General features: G+C 40.3%; 1 protein-coding gene across 1 annotated transcript in view; it reads right to left on the minus strand.

Annotated features, from left to right (window-relative positions):
* Positions 1-3085: 3085 nt before the first annotated feature.
* Positions 3086-18917, minus strand: part of BMPER (BMP binding endothelial regulator) — a 260618-nt gene continuing 244786 nt past the window's right edge. Inside the window, exons 14-15 of the mRNA XM_011973136.1 lie at positions 14259-14389; positions 3086-4495 (exon numbers count right to left, since the gene is read on the minus strand). Of these exons, the coding sequence (XP_011828526.1) occupies positions 4314-4495; positions 14259-14389 (313 nt within the window). The 3' untranslated portion in view covers positions 3086-4313. The remainder of the gene's footprint in view (positions 4496-14258; positions 14390-18917) is intronic.

An 18917-nucleotide genomic window follows, 5' to 3' on the forward strand; every position in this document is an offset into this window, starting at 1 on the left:
GTCAGTGCTCCTTCTGTGGGGAATTGGCACCATCATCGCCACCCAGTTACTCAAGCCAGAGACTGGCCTATCCACCATCCAATCTGTCACAAACTTCTCCCCTTTTTACTTCCTACCCTGTGGTGTTGGGGCTTATCATCTCTCACCTGGACTATCTCAGGGGACTCCTACCTGGTCTTTTGACTGGAAATCCACCTTCACTGCACTGTCACTGATCTCACTGAAACAAAGGCCTGGCTGGTCACATCACTCTATTGCTTAACACCACCCAGAGCTCAAGCAGATCTACCCATCTGGTGCTTCAGCCCACCAGGGAGCCATGTGGAATACGTGTGATGGAGATTTTGGCACCTCCTCCACTGTCAAGGCAGTTGGACAGGACCTAAGATTTCCCCAGATGTGACACCTAGCACCTAGGTGCGACCTAGTCAGGTGACATGACAAGGAGCTAAGACCCCAACCCCTAGGACTCTACTCCCACCTCCCAGCCACATCTCACACCCACAAGCTTCACCCTTTGCCTTCAGCCTGTACCTTTTATGGTGCAGCCCCGGGTATGCAGCTGTTTGTTACCAGGGGATTTACTCTTCCCCTACCTGAAACAACCTCCTACTTTTCAAGTTTCTCTAAATATAAATTTCTCATCCTTTTCCACCACACTGACCTTTTCCAAGCTAGCTTGCTCAAATTATCTGAAAGAGAACCACAATAAAAATGGATCTGATGCATGTTCGTGTCATTCAACTGGTTTAAATAAACCCAGTGTAGCAACATGACTCTAAAGTCAGAAACGGTCCCTTAACGAGATGAATGTCCAGGTTCTTAACTTAGCGTCAGAATAATCATCAGCATTTGCTCCTTTTCCCTATAGTTTCCTTCTGGCCCACTTGAAACTTGTCATTTTTCAGAATTAAAATCTCAAGTTTTGCAAAGGCTTGTACTCCAGGATGTAGAATCAGAGATTATTTTTGCTTGCTCCTGAGAGTTCTGTTTGGAGGAGATCGCTAATTAAAATATCTTGGCGCCTATCCCTGAAGGCAGTCTCCTCCTCCCACTCCAAGAGCTTTCCAGCTCATGTCCTTGTTACTTGTCAGATCCAAATGAATGTGAATGACAAAAGAGTGGCAAAGTGAAGAGAAATGCAATCAGGCTCAAACTGAACAAATCCAGAAACAGCTGTTGCAACCATGAGACTTAGTATTTATCAGGTTTTATTTATTGATTCAAGCAAAATTTATTGACTACTTACCAGGTTATGTTTCTTAATTAGGGTAATGGATTCATGAGTGTGTGCAACATTATTCTCTATGCCTTTTTGTATGTCTGAACTATTTCACAAGAAGGAAGAGTTTTCCAATCGAAATCGTTTATCCGTGTTTCAGTGAAAGCTGGGAGAAGAGTCAACCTCCTGGGTCTTTCTCGTTCTTATCGACAGATGCCCTCTTACAGGATGGTTTGATGGTCAGGAAGCAGTCAAAGAGTTAGATGAGTAAGGCCTCTAACCTGAAGAGTTAGTGATTCTTAGTGTACCACAGTTTTAACAAAAATTGCTCTTATCAATGCCAAAGAGACATTTTTTCTTCCCAGCTAAAAACTTCTAGGTCAGGACCCTCAAATATTCCTATGTACAGAGGGAGAGAAGAAAGAACTTACTTTTACTGAGTACCAACTATGGGCAATTAGAATCATAATTATGCTTGTTCTTCATCGAGGGTACTTGTTTCTCATCAAATTCAATATTCCTAGAACATTTTTATTTCAAGTCATCTCACTCTGCAAGAGCTTAGTTTAAGAACGCATTGAAAACATCCCATGTGAATAAAACAGGACTGCTCTCATTGAAGCACTTGGTAAATCCTCATTGTGCTCCATCATTAGACTAAGCCACTGCTCAGCTGTAGCCTGTGGCCTAAAAAAGAATATACAGGCCAACCATTCAGCTGATTTCCTCACCCTCTCCCATCAGAGAGATGCTTCCTTGTATTAGTAGACCCAAATAATTTTCTGTCCTCTCTGCTCTCCCTTTCTTCTTCAATTAGAAATGAGAAAAATGTACAGAGATTAAGCTAATCCCTAGATAAAGGAATGCCACACAAACTTGTAACCAGCCCACCCAAAATGATGAAACTGGCTCATGCAGGAGAGCTTTCATCATTCATCCACCCTGGCTGCCATGATTAAGTGTTGGGAAAGAGGCCGGTTAGCCTTATGGGGAGAGTAACTCGGTCCTTGGCTGAATCACGAACTGTAAATAACTATCCACAATTCTCCCTTCTGCATCATTTCCCTTATGCTGCCCTTTTTCACAGAGGAGAACCTACAGTGAACTGAAAGATTCTTAAGGAATCTGTTCGCTTTACGGAAGGTAGGAACCACCAGGCAACATGAACTGATTTTCCCTACCCCTCCTGTCAGGGCAGATCAGGGAATCAATGAGATTACAAGTAGGAAAGTGTTTGCAAGCCCTTAGTGCCTCCCATTACTGCCCAAAGTCTACTAGCCTGTTACTGATAGGGGTCTAGTTTTCCTGATTCTCAACACTGCTCACCATACTACATGGCCTCTTTGTGTTACAGATAAGCAAAAGTGAGGCCCCCCAAATACTTAAATAATGTGGACAAAGTCACAAACCACACTTAGATCCCAAAGCACCTAAGTCAAAGTCTTCTTTCCAAGGGCAGCACTGAAACAATGACCTGACTACCTCGGGCTGCAGAGAGCATCCAAATACAGCAGTGAAAAAAAACCAAAGGCCCAGTGCCCCCAGCCAGTCACTATTATGCCCTGCACTTTATTCAGTTTACTCAAACAACTAGGGATATTCCAGACAAAATTAAAAACAAAAATCCAAGTTAATATTTTAGTTGTCATGAATGTAAAAGAAACATAAATGTCTTTGACAAGCATTGGCAACACGCTGGCTTGTCAAAAACATAGGTTTGCTTTTGTCTATTAATAATAGTCTTTATATATACTATTGTAAGATACAAAAATTATAACTAAATAAAACTGTTAAAATTTGATAAATCTGAAGTTGATGCAACTAATTTATAAAGTATAACACAGGACATCTTGAGAGAGAAAATGCATTGTTTTACATCTTAAGCCCTTTATTGACTACAATGCAGAACATTTTATTTTAAGACACAGTGGGTTTTGTTTTGTTGATGTTTTCTCCAATTCAACTGAAGACGAAAGTCAAGACAATCAAATGGTAACTAGTAGCAGCTTATCAGTAAATGAGAGCAAGTATAGAGACTGTTCTTTGGACTGAGGTTAAATCAATTCGTCAATAAAGGCTTTTCCACTGCCTAACAATTATAACATATTAACAGTCGCCAAATAGCGTTGGATGGGACTCCTCTAGAAATAACTAAAGCCTTTCATTTTATACATGAAATAGCCACAAAATGTAGATGGGTTACATCAACTCATTGGATTTGCCCATCTTAAATTACTCTGAGAGTCAGAGAAATCAAAATTTCATCATATGTTGTGCAACAGTTTCTTCAAATACCTTCTCATGCTCAATAAAATTAACATGTCATCCAGACACTCTTTAATCTCAACACATGACATATAAATGGTCACATCCATCATATACACATAGATGATTAGACGACTTGAGGACTATGCAAGGATGGCAAGAAATCACTTGATTCTTTGGTTATGCCCTAGTGACAAATATATATATTTCTTGGCAACCAGCCAATCAATTTTGGAAATAATATTAGCCCACGACCTAATACATTCTAACAGCCTATCCCTCACTTTTCATGCACCATTAGGGCCAATCACCAATCTCCTGCTGTCTTTCCCAGGCATACATTCCTTTCTTTGGAAACCTGAAATGCCCCTAGATAAATGTGCCCTTCTCCAGAGAAACACATTTCCCACTCAATTACAAATCTTGACTCAAAACTAAAATTAATACAGGCAGGCAATTGAGGGTTCTTAGAAAACTTCCTTAAAAATGACAAATGTATGGGATGTTAACACTATCCAATGTATCTGCATGCCACCTTATTAAATTAAAAACACCAGGTGTATTTATACAACATGTTCAATGGCTTACAGGTTAGGATCCTAGAAATAATACATGTCTTATAGCAAAAAATATACATATAATAATCCCCCTATAGTTTATATAAATGATGAAATGTTTTTGAATATATCTATATATATACACATATATACTCTGTATGTGTGTGTGTTTACAGAATCTGGCACACAAATATTTTAGTCCTTCATTGGCTCTTCCGCTTCAGTGTCAAAGTCACCAGGTTTCAAAGTCTTAAGGATCGAAACAAAGGTCACCGCTGGGGACAAAGGACTGGCTTGATGCACCTTCCCTTATGAAGGACCAAGTTTGCTGGACAGTGGCACCCGGCAATGCATGGCTTGTTGCATGGACCAATTTCATTCCAGTTGTCACAGGTCTTGATACATCCCGGGCCACAGGTATCATACACAGCACCATGCTTACACTGGGTGGCTGAAAAAGAGAAGGAGACAAAGCCATGACATGGAGAAAGGCCCCATTAATTCACCCTCAGCCAGATGCCATTTCTGCAGGCTCATGCCACTGCATAGACCTTTCCATAGCTCAGGCTCAGATTTGCATTTTAACAAGAGAATGATAAACACCCAACATTCCTCAAACACTCTGGGAATCAGCTACATCTATAAAAACAAACACAGGTAGATCTGAATAAAATTTATCTTATTCTTAGATAAGATAAACTATAAACGTGTAAGGCTATAGGAAAATCCTTAAGGTTATTTAGTTATTGTACAAATAATTAAATAGTATAAAACATCTGCTGCAAATAGTCCTTTCAGCTATTGAGCTGTGATGAATAGGAATATTTTGTGCAACTACATCAATATTCAAATATATGAAATTACCCACAGAGAAAAAACCTACCAAGGATATTGGGAATGTGTGATATATTTTAATCAATGTGATTGTGTGTTAAATTAGTAAATTTAAGGCGTGCTGAAGCAAGATTGGGTTAAGCCAAATAGAGAAACGTCAGATGTGTGACTGCAGGGAGGACAACGGCTGGCTGGGTCAGACAATATAAAAACGATAACGTTGCCATGTCAGAGCCAATTTACTATCTTTATTGACTTAGAGGCAAAGTGATTTTGACAAAATTCTGAGAGATCCTGAAAATTCATGACTAGACTTGTCAGAAAAAAAAATAATGCAAACATTCTGGAAGTTCTGTGACACACAGCCTTTTCCATCTGAGTCACATCCAGTGGTAGTCGAAGGGGCCACCCCTCATTTCTCAAGAATAGGAATGTTGACACAAGTAGAAATTTAGAGCAGGGACCCTCCAAGAGCACCAATAACAATTCAATCTTCATTTAAAGTTGCTTTAAACAAAAGTGAAAACAATGGAAGACATGCTTAGCTTCAATGCCTCTATTGTTTATGCTGTCTGCAGAATAATACCTGGTGAGGAATCATGTAATTGTAAAATTTAAGGATAGAACTGGTTTGCCAGCAAACGGGCCTCACTTTGAGTCTCTCAAGTTATGCATTTAGAGTTGCCACAAAATGTTGATCTTTGATGATATTTAAGTAAAAGAAAGTTAATAAGCACCATAAAATAAATTCTATGAAGGCTTCTCAAATATCCATTGCACTGGTTAAAAACAAATGAGAGAACACATTCTTTCCAGGGAGTAATCAACAACTTCTCATCGGCTCTTACTATTCAAAAACCAAGTTGTATGAAACAACACATCTAAATAAAACCAACTTTAAACTACGTGGCTCGATAATGAACATTTTTCTGTATAGATACATATTAAGCACTGGTGTATTATTTATTTATCCCTGCTTCAACTGTTAACTAAACCACTGACTCTTAGTAAACATCTGCTCTGAACAAAGTCCCTATACGAGATACTTTGGGGATAGAGGTAAATGACATGGCTGCTGTCTGATACACCAGCAGAGGGATGAGTAGTAGCAGCTAATTACTAGTCACTGATATTGAAATATACCATGTAATCTATGCCTTATTGATTCCTACACCTAGCTTACTCTCAGCTTTCTGAGGTGCCTTCTCAAAGGTAACTTCCTATTCAAAATAACATTTTCATATTCACTACCTCTTTTCCCCATTTATTTCTTCTTTACACATACTACTACCTGACATCATTTCATATTTACTCTGTCTTCCAACACTACAATGTAAGCTCCCTGAGGGTGGAGTTTTTGTCTGGTCCCTCACTACATCTCTAGCTTACACATTTTCTGGCACTTGGCGAGCATTAGATATGGAAGTCAGCAATAAATACTCACTAAATAAAGCTGTTATGAAACAGACATAACCACAACAGAGAGGGAATTGGAATTTTCCATTTGTGCCTAAGGATCTGCACTCTACCCCCTCTTTACACTATTCTGTGATCTGTGCCCTTGCACAGATGTCTCTACAGATGACATCAATAGGCTCCCTCATGCATGGTGGACTCTAGTGCCTTGATCTGGTGCCATTATCTGGCTTGGTGAACGTCACCACCATTCACCTCATCTTCCACTCTTCTGAACTGAGTTCCCAACATTTTCAACTGAATTCCCACCTCTTCTGTGTGGATGGGATGGATGTTCCTTGACTGACAAGAAGAGCACCTGCTGCTTATCCCATCACTGCATTTACAACATGAAATTGTAGTCATCAGTTTCATCCACTCATACTCTTTCTCTCTCTCTCTCTACATACACACACCAACTCAAATATAGGCTACTAGAGGGGAACGCTGTTCTGTTTCTTTACCTTCCGCAGGGGTATGGTGTTTAACATTTAGTAGATACTCAGAGGACTATTGGGAAATTGAGTGGATGGATACATGGATGAGTGAGTGGGTGGACTGACATAACCCTTCCTTTGAGTCTCTCAATTTAGGCTTCTCTGATAATCTTTTGACTTTTCACTGATCCCTTCAAAGTCCTCTTTTTTTCTCTTCTCAGTGACTAACAGAATACCCTATACATTACATTTGCTTAATGATTTGGAAACATCCAAGCTGAATATCATATTTACACACAGTAATTGTATTCATGTGTTGTTACGCTTCGGTAGACTAATGGTGGTCACAACTGGAAGTTAGGATCACCTGGGGAACTTCCTGATGCCCAGACTTCAGCCCAGATCAATTACATTAGAACCCCTCAAGGTGGGATCAGGATATCAGTAATTTAAGAAAACAAAACAAAACACTCATCCTTTCCTTCGACCCTGCCCCACACTGGCGATGCTAATGAGCAGCCAAGATTGAGATTTGATCCTGCAAACAAACTCTACATTCATGCTTCAGTCACTCAGAGACTCATTCCTTTTTAGCAACTGAGAAGAAAACTATCTCCAAAGCCGAATTAGGTCCTACTATTTCCCATCCTCTTCTACCTCAAGCCCTACTGGAGCACTTCCCCATCCCAAAGCACTTATCCTCTTTCAGTGTTGGATTTAGGTCATCTACAGGAGCACCCTTAATTTACCCCTCACTGTCTCTTCTCATTTGCACCCATCCTGGATTTGCCATTCTTCTTCTCTGCCCCATCGCTTTCAGAACTTACCCTACTCTTTGTCGTAGCACATTAATCTTCTCCCTATGTATTTAGCAACAACAACAAATATTTCCTAAACTATCAGCTTTGTTTTCTCCTTCCTTTCACCTCCAGACTTTGTGGAAGAATTTACAGTCGTGTTAGCCTAGTCTTCTGCAATTCAGTAATGTTGACAGCTCATCTCCTCACCCACCCCTTGACCGAAGCAGTTCTCTCCAAAGTTTTCATTAATGTCCATATCCACTAACGTCTTGGCAACTCCCATTTTCCCAAGACCACTCTGCAAAATATTTGGTCTTTGTGTCCATTTTATCTTATGATAGTGAACTCTCCTCGTTCTTCTGCTGACTCCCGGAGAACATCTCTCTCTCTTGGGTTTCCTTTCCCACTTCCTGGCATTAAATGCTCACATTACCTCCTGGAATCTCCCCCTGACATTGTTTTCTCTTCTATCTCTCTCTTCCTCAATTACTACAGTTTTATCTCTGACTTCCAGTTAGAGACCTCTGAAATCTATTACCATTAGTTCTGATTCTTTTCCCAGTCTAATCAGTTTTATCTTAATTCAAATGTCCCCCACTTCAAATAGGTTTCTGGATATCCCCCCAAGATGCTTTCTGTCCTCTGCAACCCACAGTACTTTTAACGTTATCGTTATTTTCTTATTTGCTTTAATCTCCCAATTACAGTACAGCTATAGTTCTTAATTAGAGATTCATGAGTCCCTGAGGTGCTTTTAAAAAATATTTATTTCTCAGCCCATCCCTAAAGGTTTTTGCTCTGAATCTGCAGTGGTGCATGTGCAGCTATTGATTTTAAAGGTTCTGGGGGTCACTGTGACAAGCACCCGCAGTTGAAGAGAGTGTATCACTGAGGCCTGGGCTCCTGAGGGCAGGATTCTTATCTTCTGTAACCAAAGGTTCTGGCACAGGGACAGGCACGAGGGAGCAGCTCAATGCATGCCTCCTGGATGAGGATTTCATATTAATGACATTCAATCCATCATTCCTTTTCCCAGTGTGGATTTTATCTGGCCAGTTTTGAGTTCATTTTCCACTCCATTGCTTTCAGAATGCCTCTTTCAACTCACCTTGCCCTCTAGAGGCTTTGCTCCCCTTTAAGTCTTGCAAGGATTCCTTGTAGTATAAAAATTTCTCAGCAGCATTTCTTCTTTCCCACCACATTCTTTGTGTTTCCCTGACTATCCTGTAGCTATGAACTCTCCCATGTCATTTCCTCTCTCTGACGTCTCAATTCTCTCTTCTAACTCTACCTTTCAACTTCTTCTGAGGCATCTTACCTTTCTACTATTAAGGACTGGTATGTCCCTCAGTCAACAAGTCAAAAGTAGACTGCAGGAAATGAAAACTACTAGAGAAAAAAAAAGATCTCTCTCTCTCTCTCTCGTATTATCCTTCATCCTATAACTACCATCTCCCATTCAATTCAAATTAAATCAGTAAACATCCACTGAGTATCTATGTGTCAGGCATTCTCTTAAGCCCGGGGAATAAAATGTGATCAGATATCATCTCTGTCCTCCAGTTATAGGAGGTTGGGCTTACAAACAAATAGGTAAAGCTGATGTGTAAACAGATTCTTAGCAAAATATAAGATGTATCATATCAGACAATGAGAACAAAGTACAGGGGAAGAGTAAGAGAGAAAGACATCAGCTCAGCACTGAGAGTTGGGTAGAAATCAAGGAAGACTTGAGAGAATGGATCCTGTGTAAGTATCAAGTGAGCAAACTTGTCAGACAGACAATGACAAGAAGAGCTTCCCAGCCACATAGAACATCAGGAACAAAGGGAGGGGTGCAGGCAACAGCAAGGTACTGTGGCTCAATCAGGGAAGGGTGGATCCTTGGTTTGGTGGGTTGGAGACATGAACCTTGAGGAGGGCAGGTGGTAGGAGACAGAGGCAGAGTAGTAAGCCAGAGTCAGAGACCACAAATGACCCCATCAGCCTTGGCAAACGGAAGCTTTGAAAGGGTTTTAAGCTGTGGAGTGACATCATCAGATTTGCCTTCAATTCAGCACAGCTTTTAGATGATCCTAGAACACAAACACTGACTTGAGCCCTAATTTATCCTCTGGAAATTCAGTCGTTTTTTCAAACTTGTAAAAGGCGTAAGATCATTTCTTAAAACATAGGTGTGATTTGATTGGCACATATGTATTTTAAAAGGATCTATTTTGTTAAATAGTTAAAAAACAACATGGCTGGGCATGGTGGCTCACGCCTGTAATCCCAGCTCTTCGGGAGGCTGAGGCGGGCGGATCACCTGAGGTCTGGAGTTCGAGACCAGCCTGACCAACATGGAGAAACCCCATCTCTACTAAAAATACAAAATTAGCCAGGCATGGTGGCACATGCCTGTAATCCCAGCTACCAGGGAGGCTGAGGCAGGAGAATCGCTTTAACCTGGGAAGCAGAGGTTGTGGTGAGCCAAGATCACGCCATTGCACTCCAGCCTGGGCAACAAGAGTAAAACTCCGTCTCAAAACAAAAAACAACAACAAAAACAAACAAACAACAACAACAAAAAAAAAACGGGGATCTGCCAAAGTGGTTAGGGTTAGAGTGCATTTATTCTCAAAGCAGCATTCAAACAGCTATAGGTGAAACATAAAAACATTATGTGCCGGCTTTATCAATACATTCAATCAGCATGGCTCTGTGCCTTCCAGAACTCAACCATCTCCACATCCCCCTAAGGGCTGCTGAAGGTCACAGTACCTGACTTTATCTCTTGAACTTTTACAGGAGGCATCCAGTCAGTCAAGAAATAACTCAGTGTATATAATTAGGGCAGAGTTGCTGCACGGAAGGAGCTAGAACCATCTGGGGTTTGTAGAGCCAGACAAGGAGGGAGAAAACTGTTCACATAGCCCAGCAGACCATCCATTATGCTACAGAAAGACACAAACACCCACATTTCCAGCACCTTTTCCATGTATAAAATGTATTACTGAGTGTGCAGTGACAATTAGTATCAGTTATAGGCAGGTGGCAGACATTCTGCTGAGGATGACAATGTAACATACAGCAGACAAGATCACAACAAATTTAGAGTCAGAGGGTACCAAGTAACAAACACCAGTGATAGGGAACAAAGAAATAGAAATTGGAAAGTCACTAAGGTGACTAAGATTTAGATACATATTTGGATGAATTATTTGACACTAACACAAGCACATAAATATGCATTCTTTTTTTTCCCACAATGCTTATGGGTCTCTGTGTTCTCATAATGATTAAGAATGGGGCAACGATGCAAGTTGACTGGGGTTCAACTCCCAGCTTCCTCCCTTCCTAGCTCTGAGACTTTCAGCTAATTACCTAACTATTTTAAGTCTCAACGACCCTATGAGTAAAATGTGGGTAATATAAAGTTACCATATAAATAAAGTATTATGGGTATTATCAAGATAAAATATAACATAAAATACTAATATAGTCCTTGGGGGAAAGGACGTGCTTAAAATGGGTGAATAGCAATATAAATGATTATTATTAAACTTTTATATACTTTCACTATAGCCCTTAACATATTCGATTTCATTTAGCAATTCCCATGCTAAATTAGAGTTCCATTAGTCCCTCGTGCCATAGGTAGTGGGCACATATTGTGTCTGTAGTCAAGACAGTGTTAAAATCCAGGTTGGACTTTAAAATGTCACTGGTTCATTCAGAGTTTCTCGCCTGGCTAACTTCTTATATGTTCAACTTCCAAACTTTTTACTCTGGAAGATTTCTCTTTTTTGTCTTACGTGGTCTTAAGTGCTGTCATGAGTCAAAGGACCTGGGAGCTAAAAACGACTAAAGAAGGCTCTTATAGTCTTCAATATTCTACATGAATCTGAACTGAATCTACTGAGAGATGCTACAGATCCGTGTAAATTTATTTCTTCATGTACCAGCTGTCAGTCTGTGGAAGTTCATAATGTGTGTGTGTGCGTATGTGTGTGTGTGTGTATGTGAGAGAGAGAGAATGTGTATGTCTAAAATGTTCCCCTCCCACTGAATTTCATTTGACGGAGTTATACTTCACCCAGATGGTGCCACTAAGAAGAGGTAAATGGAATCTTTCAGGAGCCATATTCCTTCTCCATTAGAAAAGTAATTTTAGCTCCAGAGACTCAGTCCCTAAAATGAAGATGCTGACGTGAAATGTGTAGTCCTCAAATGCAATGTGTGCACTGAAATGGTGCTAAGTATAGCTCTGGGCCAGGGAGAGAAGGATCATATATCCTATATCTAATACGATCCCAACAACAGCACTACCACAGCTAATCAAATTAATAGAATTCTGCTGCGCCCTGCATTATACCAGGATGGATGGATGGATCAAGCTTGACTCCATTTATTTTATTCATTTTCTGGTAGATTCAAGGGAAAGGGGATTCAAAATAAAGGGAGCTAGGAGTATTCAAGATGGCTGGAAGGACCCAGTTTCTCAAAAACCTCACCCTCACATATTCTACCCAGCACTGATGCATTAGATTAGAGGGCAGCCATTTGCCTCACCTTTTAGCAGCCTCAGTCACACCTTAAGTGAATTATTTTTATCGAATCAATACTTATCTGAGAAGGGCAGCATTGATAGAGCAGCACACTTGTTGTGGAAGGTTAACTCTGATATAAAGATTGGACTTGGGTTTGCAGAGGAGGGGGCACAACCAAAATGGAGGTCACAGGAAGGTGAAAGGGCTCTGGTGCTTTTCAAAAAACACAAACTAGTGACTGCACCAAGAGGCAGCTGAGGAAGCTTCAGCAACTCCCAAAAATCCATCATCCTACCTCCCCACAGCCACCCAAGTAAACACAGGGGTTACCTCAGGGGTTTCAACACAGGCTGCAGGTCAGAATCACCTGGGGAGTTTTAAAAGGTATGCGAGGCCAGTTGAAGAAAGGCATCAGTGCACAGGGCACAGGCTTAGGTTTCTGGTTCATTTTTTAAGCTCCCAGGGTGATTCCAATGTCCAGACAGGTTATAACGCACGGGTCTAAGTGAACGCAATGTCTGCACACTGCAATCACAGTTTCAAGGCAATTCTTCTTGATGCTTCTTTTAACCAGGTGACCACTCTTATCTTCAACCAATGTAGACATTCTGGAGTCAGCAGTGGCATGAGTGGCCTTCTTTTCTGAGATGTGAGCTAAGGCTATTAAGACTAGGGTAGTAGGCTGAAAATCCCAGTCTCTTTGTTTCAGGTAAATCTGGCCCTTCAAAGACAAAAATTTGCCAATCCTTGAACTAGGTGACAACTATTCAGTTCATTTCTCCTTCAAATCTAAGTAACAACAGCAGCTACCCTTGACTGAGCATCTTCTATGAGTTGGACACTGTTTGAGATGCTTCATGCATATATCACTAATGTTTATAACTAGATAGCAGGCATTATTCTAAAATCGCAAATTTCTAAAATCTAGACTCTCTCCCTTCCTCTCCACATGCACTGTCACCATCTTAATCCAAGCCACCATCAGTTTTTCACCAGGACTATCACAATAGCCTCCTGCCTAGTATCCTGGTTTCAATCTTGTCCCCTTCCAATCTATTCTCTATCTAGTATCCAGGGTCATCTTTGGAAAGCAGAAAGAGGCTTGCTTAAAAGCTATCAGGGGCTTCCATTTCTCTTGGAATAAAAGCTAAACTCCTTTCAAAGCCCTGCCAAGTCCTGCGTCATTCAGCTCCTGCTCCTACTCCACCTTCCTCTTACGCCCCTCTTCCCCTAGCCCACCCCAGGCTCAAATCCCACTGGCTCCTCTCCACTTTGAGAGCATGCTAATAATTTTTCTCCTACCTTATGCCATCAAACATGTTTCCTCTGCATAGAATGCTTGCCCTCACTCCCTTCACTCCTTCAGGGCGAGGCTAAAATATCATCTGTAGAGAAGCCTCCCTCTTCATCCCATCTCAGCCCTCTCCAATGGTTTCCTACCACTCTGCCCTGTTCGTTTCCTTCCTCATACTTACTGTAATTTGCAAGTTTTTATTTTTATTGTAGAGTTATGTTTTTGTTTGTTTCTCCCACTAGGCTGCCAGTGCGTCAATGACTGGGGCTTCATCTCTTACACCCATGAAAGTACCCAGTGTCAGCACGGTGCCCAGTACCTTGCCACTTTGTAACAAATATTTCTTGGATGAATAAAGAAGTCCATTTTACAGATATCAAATAAGCTAATTAACTTGCCTGAGGCAACAACTATTATAGGAATCTCTCAGAGGGGAAAAAAATTCTACTAGGCTTTGTATAACGATCTCTAAAAAAAAAGTATCTTATTTATCCTGAAGACCTTAAATGACTGTAATTGTCCCAAATCTCCTTTGCTTCACACATAACCTAAGCCATAGCAATGACCATCCATGAGCTAAGTCTATCCAGCTGATAGTTTGAGGTCAAGAGGATTTTGCAACAGTGGAAATCTTTAAATTGCTTAAATATGCTTGTCACAAAGCATTTATCTTAAGTGCTGTCTACCTTGCCCAGTGGGAAGTCCCTGTATTTTATCAAGTAGCAATCCAGTTGGCCTACTGAAGGGATTTTCCTCTGACAAAGGGACACGTGGCCATTCACGTCAGCATCCACAAGTCACCTCCACTGCCATCTTGGGCACTGCAGTAAACTTCTGATGGGTAGATCCACCAGGACTTTCTTACCTGCACAATTCTGCTGAGGCTCCCAGTGGACTTTGATGCCCTCTCTCTGGCAGGCCCGGGTATATGCCAAAAATGACTCGCAGTAACAGTTTTTATGGACTGGACATTCACACATGTCTGTCACACAGGACCTATAGGACCCAATAGAGAGATACAAACATTTAAAAATATCAAACATAAACACCCTAAATATAACTTCAGAAAGGGTCGTAGATGGGGAAACCTGATTGGCCCATTAAAATGTCTATTTTAGATTGGAAACCTAAATTGGCAAAATTCTGCATGGGACTTAAGTGCTGGATACCTCTGAACAATGTGATATTAGATTTCCTTTCTTCTAGAGCAAGATTATCCAAAAGAACTTGCTGTAAGGATAGACATATTCTATCATCACCACTGTGCAAAACCACTCTGCATTCGGCTACTGAGTATCTGGAATGTGGCTGCCACAACAGAGGAACCAAGTTTCTAATTTGCTTTAATTTTAATTAACTTAGATGTAAATAGCCCCATGCACCTAATGGCTACCCTACTGGAATACCATCACCATCTTGTGACGAGCACTGATATAAAACTAATAAATTTTACTGCAATGTTTCCAAAAATGGTAACCAACTTGATAAAAACACAAAATCCCATGGCTTTCTGAAGACAGACAATTAGAATTCATTTCTGTAATATCTTAGAATCTTAGTCTTTTAAGGACCACTGAATCTTCAGTCTTTAGAATGTAAAGTGACAAATTCTAAATAAAGCAAATATTTCAGGCCTCTAATTAGACTGCAAGATGAACAGGATTAAACCAAGGTCTCTATAGCTGAAATATGGAAATGATGGACCAGGACATAAATTGAGCGGAAATGCAAACTAACAAATTTTTAAACATCTTGACCACAAAGACATAATAATGGCCTTACATTGGTATGTAATATTACAGTTTACAAAATGCTTTCACACGCAGCCTGTCACTGGATGGTAAACAAGACATAATACAGTTGCTTGTTCCATAAATGAAGGGGTCATTTTACAAATAAATACATGGGCCCAAAGTCAGCACTTTTAAGTGGAAAAGAGCAAATTAAATTATATCTCCCAGCTTTGAAAGTGGTGTCCTTTTTATTATACCACACAACAACTGTCATCTTCTTCTTTCAGCAAATTTACTGCCTCACAGTTTCGAGTTAACATTTATGCAAGAGGCCTCCAAGATTAATAAAATTAAACTATCCTTATATTTTTAATAACCTTGTTCAGCAAACTCCCTTCCTCACAGAAGCTGTTCAAAGCTGGACACAGAAAAAATAACATCCAAGAGGACAAGCTGCACTTATGATCTTGAAAAGTAATCATGACACTGCCACAGAATGTTAATAACGCCATTTTCCCATATTGTGGGACCTGTGCACAATCGATTGTCGAGAGCAGTCAGCCAGCTCTGGGTGGAGGTCGACACACTGTCTGCTCTAAACAGGAATTAAACAGCAAAAAACAGATTCAAGGAGCAACAGGCTCACAGTGAATGCACAAAGTTATTGCAGCCCAACACTCAAGGGCACAGTTTTGGGAAATAGGAACAAACGGGGACAAAAGAGGAACAGATGTAAAAGCTAAACAGCCTCCTTCCATGTCAAGGACTGAGAGATTATTTGATGAGTGATACCTAAGACACGATAACCAGGACAGAAAAAGTGATCTTTTTTCTTTGTAGTAGTCATGGTTGTTGCTTTTTTCTTTTTTTTTTCTTTTTTTTTTTTTTTGAGACGGAGTTTTGCTCTTGTTGCCCAGGCTGGAGTGCAATGGTGCAATCTCGGCTCACTACAGCTCACTACAACCTCCACCTCTTAGATTCAAGCAATAATCATCAGCCTCCCAAGTAGCTGGGATTACAGGTGCCCACCACCATGCCCGGCTAATTTTTTGTATTTTTAGTATAGACAGAGTCTCACCATGTTGGCCAGACTGGTCTTGAACTCCTGACCTCAGATGATCCACCCGCCTTGGCCTCCCAAAGTGCTGGGATTACAAGCATGACCCACTGCGCCTGGCTCAAGGTTGTATTTCTTAATACTTCTCCCCACTTTTATTATAGAAATCTTGGGCAAATGCATTCAGGCATTAAACACACAGTACTGTCTCTACACTGGGGAGAGCCTCTGGAATTCCAAAGAGAAGCCAAATAAAGCTTGTCCCTAAAATGGTGCCTAAAAGTCGGCGTATGAATTCCCCTCAATGCTGTTTCCCTTTGTTGTCTCAATTTTCATTTCAGAATAACCCACACCCATCGTATTTATGCTCAGACTTCACAGCAACATTTTTAGCTGCCCCAGGTTCTAACCTCTAATCCCATTCCTACTTCACTTTTCCAGAAGAATTTGTTCCTCACCCTCTCTCCTGGCCCATGGAGGTAGGTCTCTTTCTGTATACACGGCTCCCACTGCCAGGACCTGGATGGAACGGCATCTCATGGGCCTGGTAAAATGATGGCACATACATGGGAAAAGGCTGGTCTCAGTGTGAGGAAATGTGTCCTTGGACTTGAACGAATGTCTACTGTAATTCTATAAAATTCCATGGACAATAAACCAATAAAATGTAATTTGTTTGGGTAAGGGGATTGTTAGTGAATATTTTCCTTTTTTTTTTTCTTGATTTCTACTTGTCTTATGAAGCTATTTACACAATTGAAGATAAATTATCGATAGCTAAATCCAATTCATTGAGACTATTGAGAGAAAATGTTTTAAACACACATTTAATAACCACTGTGTACATATACTCCACCTCACCCACAGACAGGCCCTTCTGTCTCCACAGACACAATCAATGATGTGCCTTCACTGTAAACCTAAGGAAGATCTGAGCTTTTATATGATCAGCCACTCATGGGGAACAATATATGAGACAAAAATGTTTGTCCAAGCCAGACCTTTACTTGAAAATGTTTTATGTATTTTTAAAGGCTTGAAATATGTGTTTTGTCTCGGAAGCTAAAATTCAAAAATGTTGTTTTTCACTTATGAAGTTGATGATTTTTACATAAAACAATGACTAGAGTTGGTGAGAGAATGGAGAAGCAGCCATTCCCCTGCCCCACTGGCAGTGGTGTGAAACTGCCAGCTCTTACACGGAGTGTTTTTCAGGGACTGTCTCCTCCACTCCACTTGGCAACGGGATATGAGGCAAAGATTTCACTGCTCCATTTAATAGATAGGGAAGCTGAAGCTTGAAGAAGTTAAGTAACTTACTCAATGTCACAGGGTTGATCATAGATCCAGAGCTGCAAACCTAGGATGACACCTTGTTTTTTTCTGATCTCAGAACCCATATTCACAGTAACTACATTAGATCTTTCTAGAGAGAAATTGAATAATATTTATACACAGCCCAGACAAAGGTTCTTACTCTCTGATGAAAATTTTACACCTAAGGAAATAGTAATGCCCGTGAATATAGGCTTCAAACCTAGGCATTTTCATCACAATGCTATTTAAATTGAAAAAGAAAAGGGAAATAACCTAAATTGTCCATAATAAGGGCCCAGCTAAATAAATTCAGGTGACTTCTATGATGAAATACCCTACAGCCATTACAATGATGGTTTGGAAATATATTTTTTAAATATGAGGAAATGTTTGGGAAGGATTAACTAAAAAAAAAAAAGAAAAGGATAACAAAACTGTGTTTCAACATCGTGTAATCACACAATGAAAATAAGAATAACTGAAAACAGATATGACTAAATCCAAAGGACAGCTCAGGGTGGTGGATTGTGGTTCTCCTTAATTTTCTTACCTGTATTTTCTACCTAGGCCTGATTCCTTTGTTATTTTGCCAGGTCCGTTACAATAGAAACCCAAAGAGTCAGGCAGGCGCTGTGAATACATATCACTTTTCTAAAAAGGTAAACATCACAATTTACTTTTAAAACTACACAAAAGAATATCATGAAAGATATTAGTATTTAAATCAGATTTTCAGAATGATAGTGAGAAAATAAAGAATGGGAGAAAAGGAGGGTGTCTATTTGTAGGTCTTAGTTATTCAACATTCCTCCAGCTAAAATCTTCCCAATCTGGGCTTTGGCAGCCTCTCGATGCAGACTTCGTTCGGCTGGATTCACTTTGTGTTGTCTTCACACCTGCGTTTCATTGGTCTATTGATGTTGTGGTGGAATAGATAATGGAATAATGTTGCATGCTTCTGCTGGTTACAAAGGAATTTATTAAGGGAAAAAATAAAAACATCTTCAAACGCACTTCAAATTTTAGGGAGGGACAAAACTATTGTTATTCAACTATTCAATTCATGTTTATCACATTTCATAATTCAGTGTGAGGAAAATCTAATTTATGACACAGTGAAGTTGAGTTTTCTGTGTTTATGGAAGATTGCTGTCCTTTCCTTAATCAGTATGTACCCATGGTCTACATTTATATTCATTTTATAGAATAAATAGCAGAATTTTATCACTTCTGGGAGTGACTGAGATTTATGGCTTTGGTATCTCTGCTCTCATGACATTGTTCTGTCCCATTTATGTTGTGCTTGATGGTGAGTTGGTCAGGAAACACAGCCGCCCACTGCTGCAGTGGGAAAACACAGGTTGCAGCTTTTCCAGAAAAGCTCTGCAGGTGAACAGTGCCTGCCTGACCAGGTTTC

The sequence above is a fragment of the Mandrillus leucophaeus genome, unplaced genomic scaffold (assembly GCF_000951045.1).
Source record: "Mandrillus leucophaeus isolate KB7577 unplaced genomic scaffold, Mleu.le_1.0 Scaffold100, whole genome shotgun sequence".
Taxonomy (NCBI): domain Eukaryota; kingdom Metazoa; phylum Chordata; class Mammalia; order Primates; family Cercopithecidae; genus Mandrillus; species Mandrillus leucophaeus.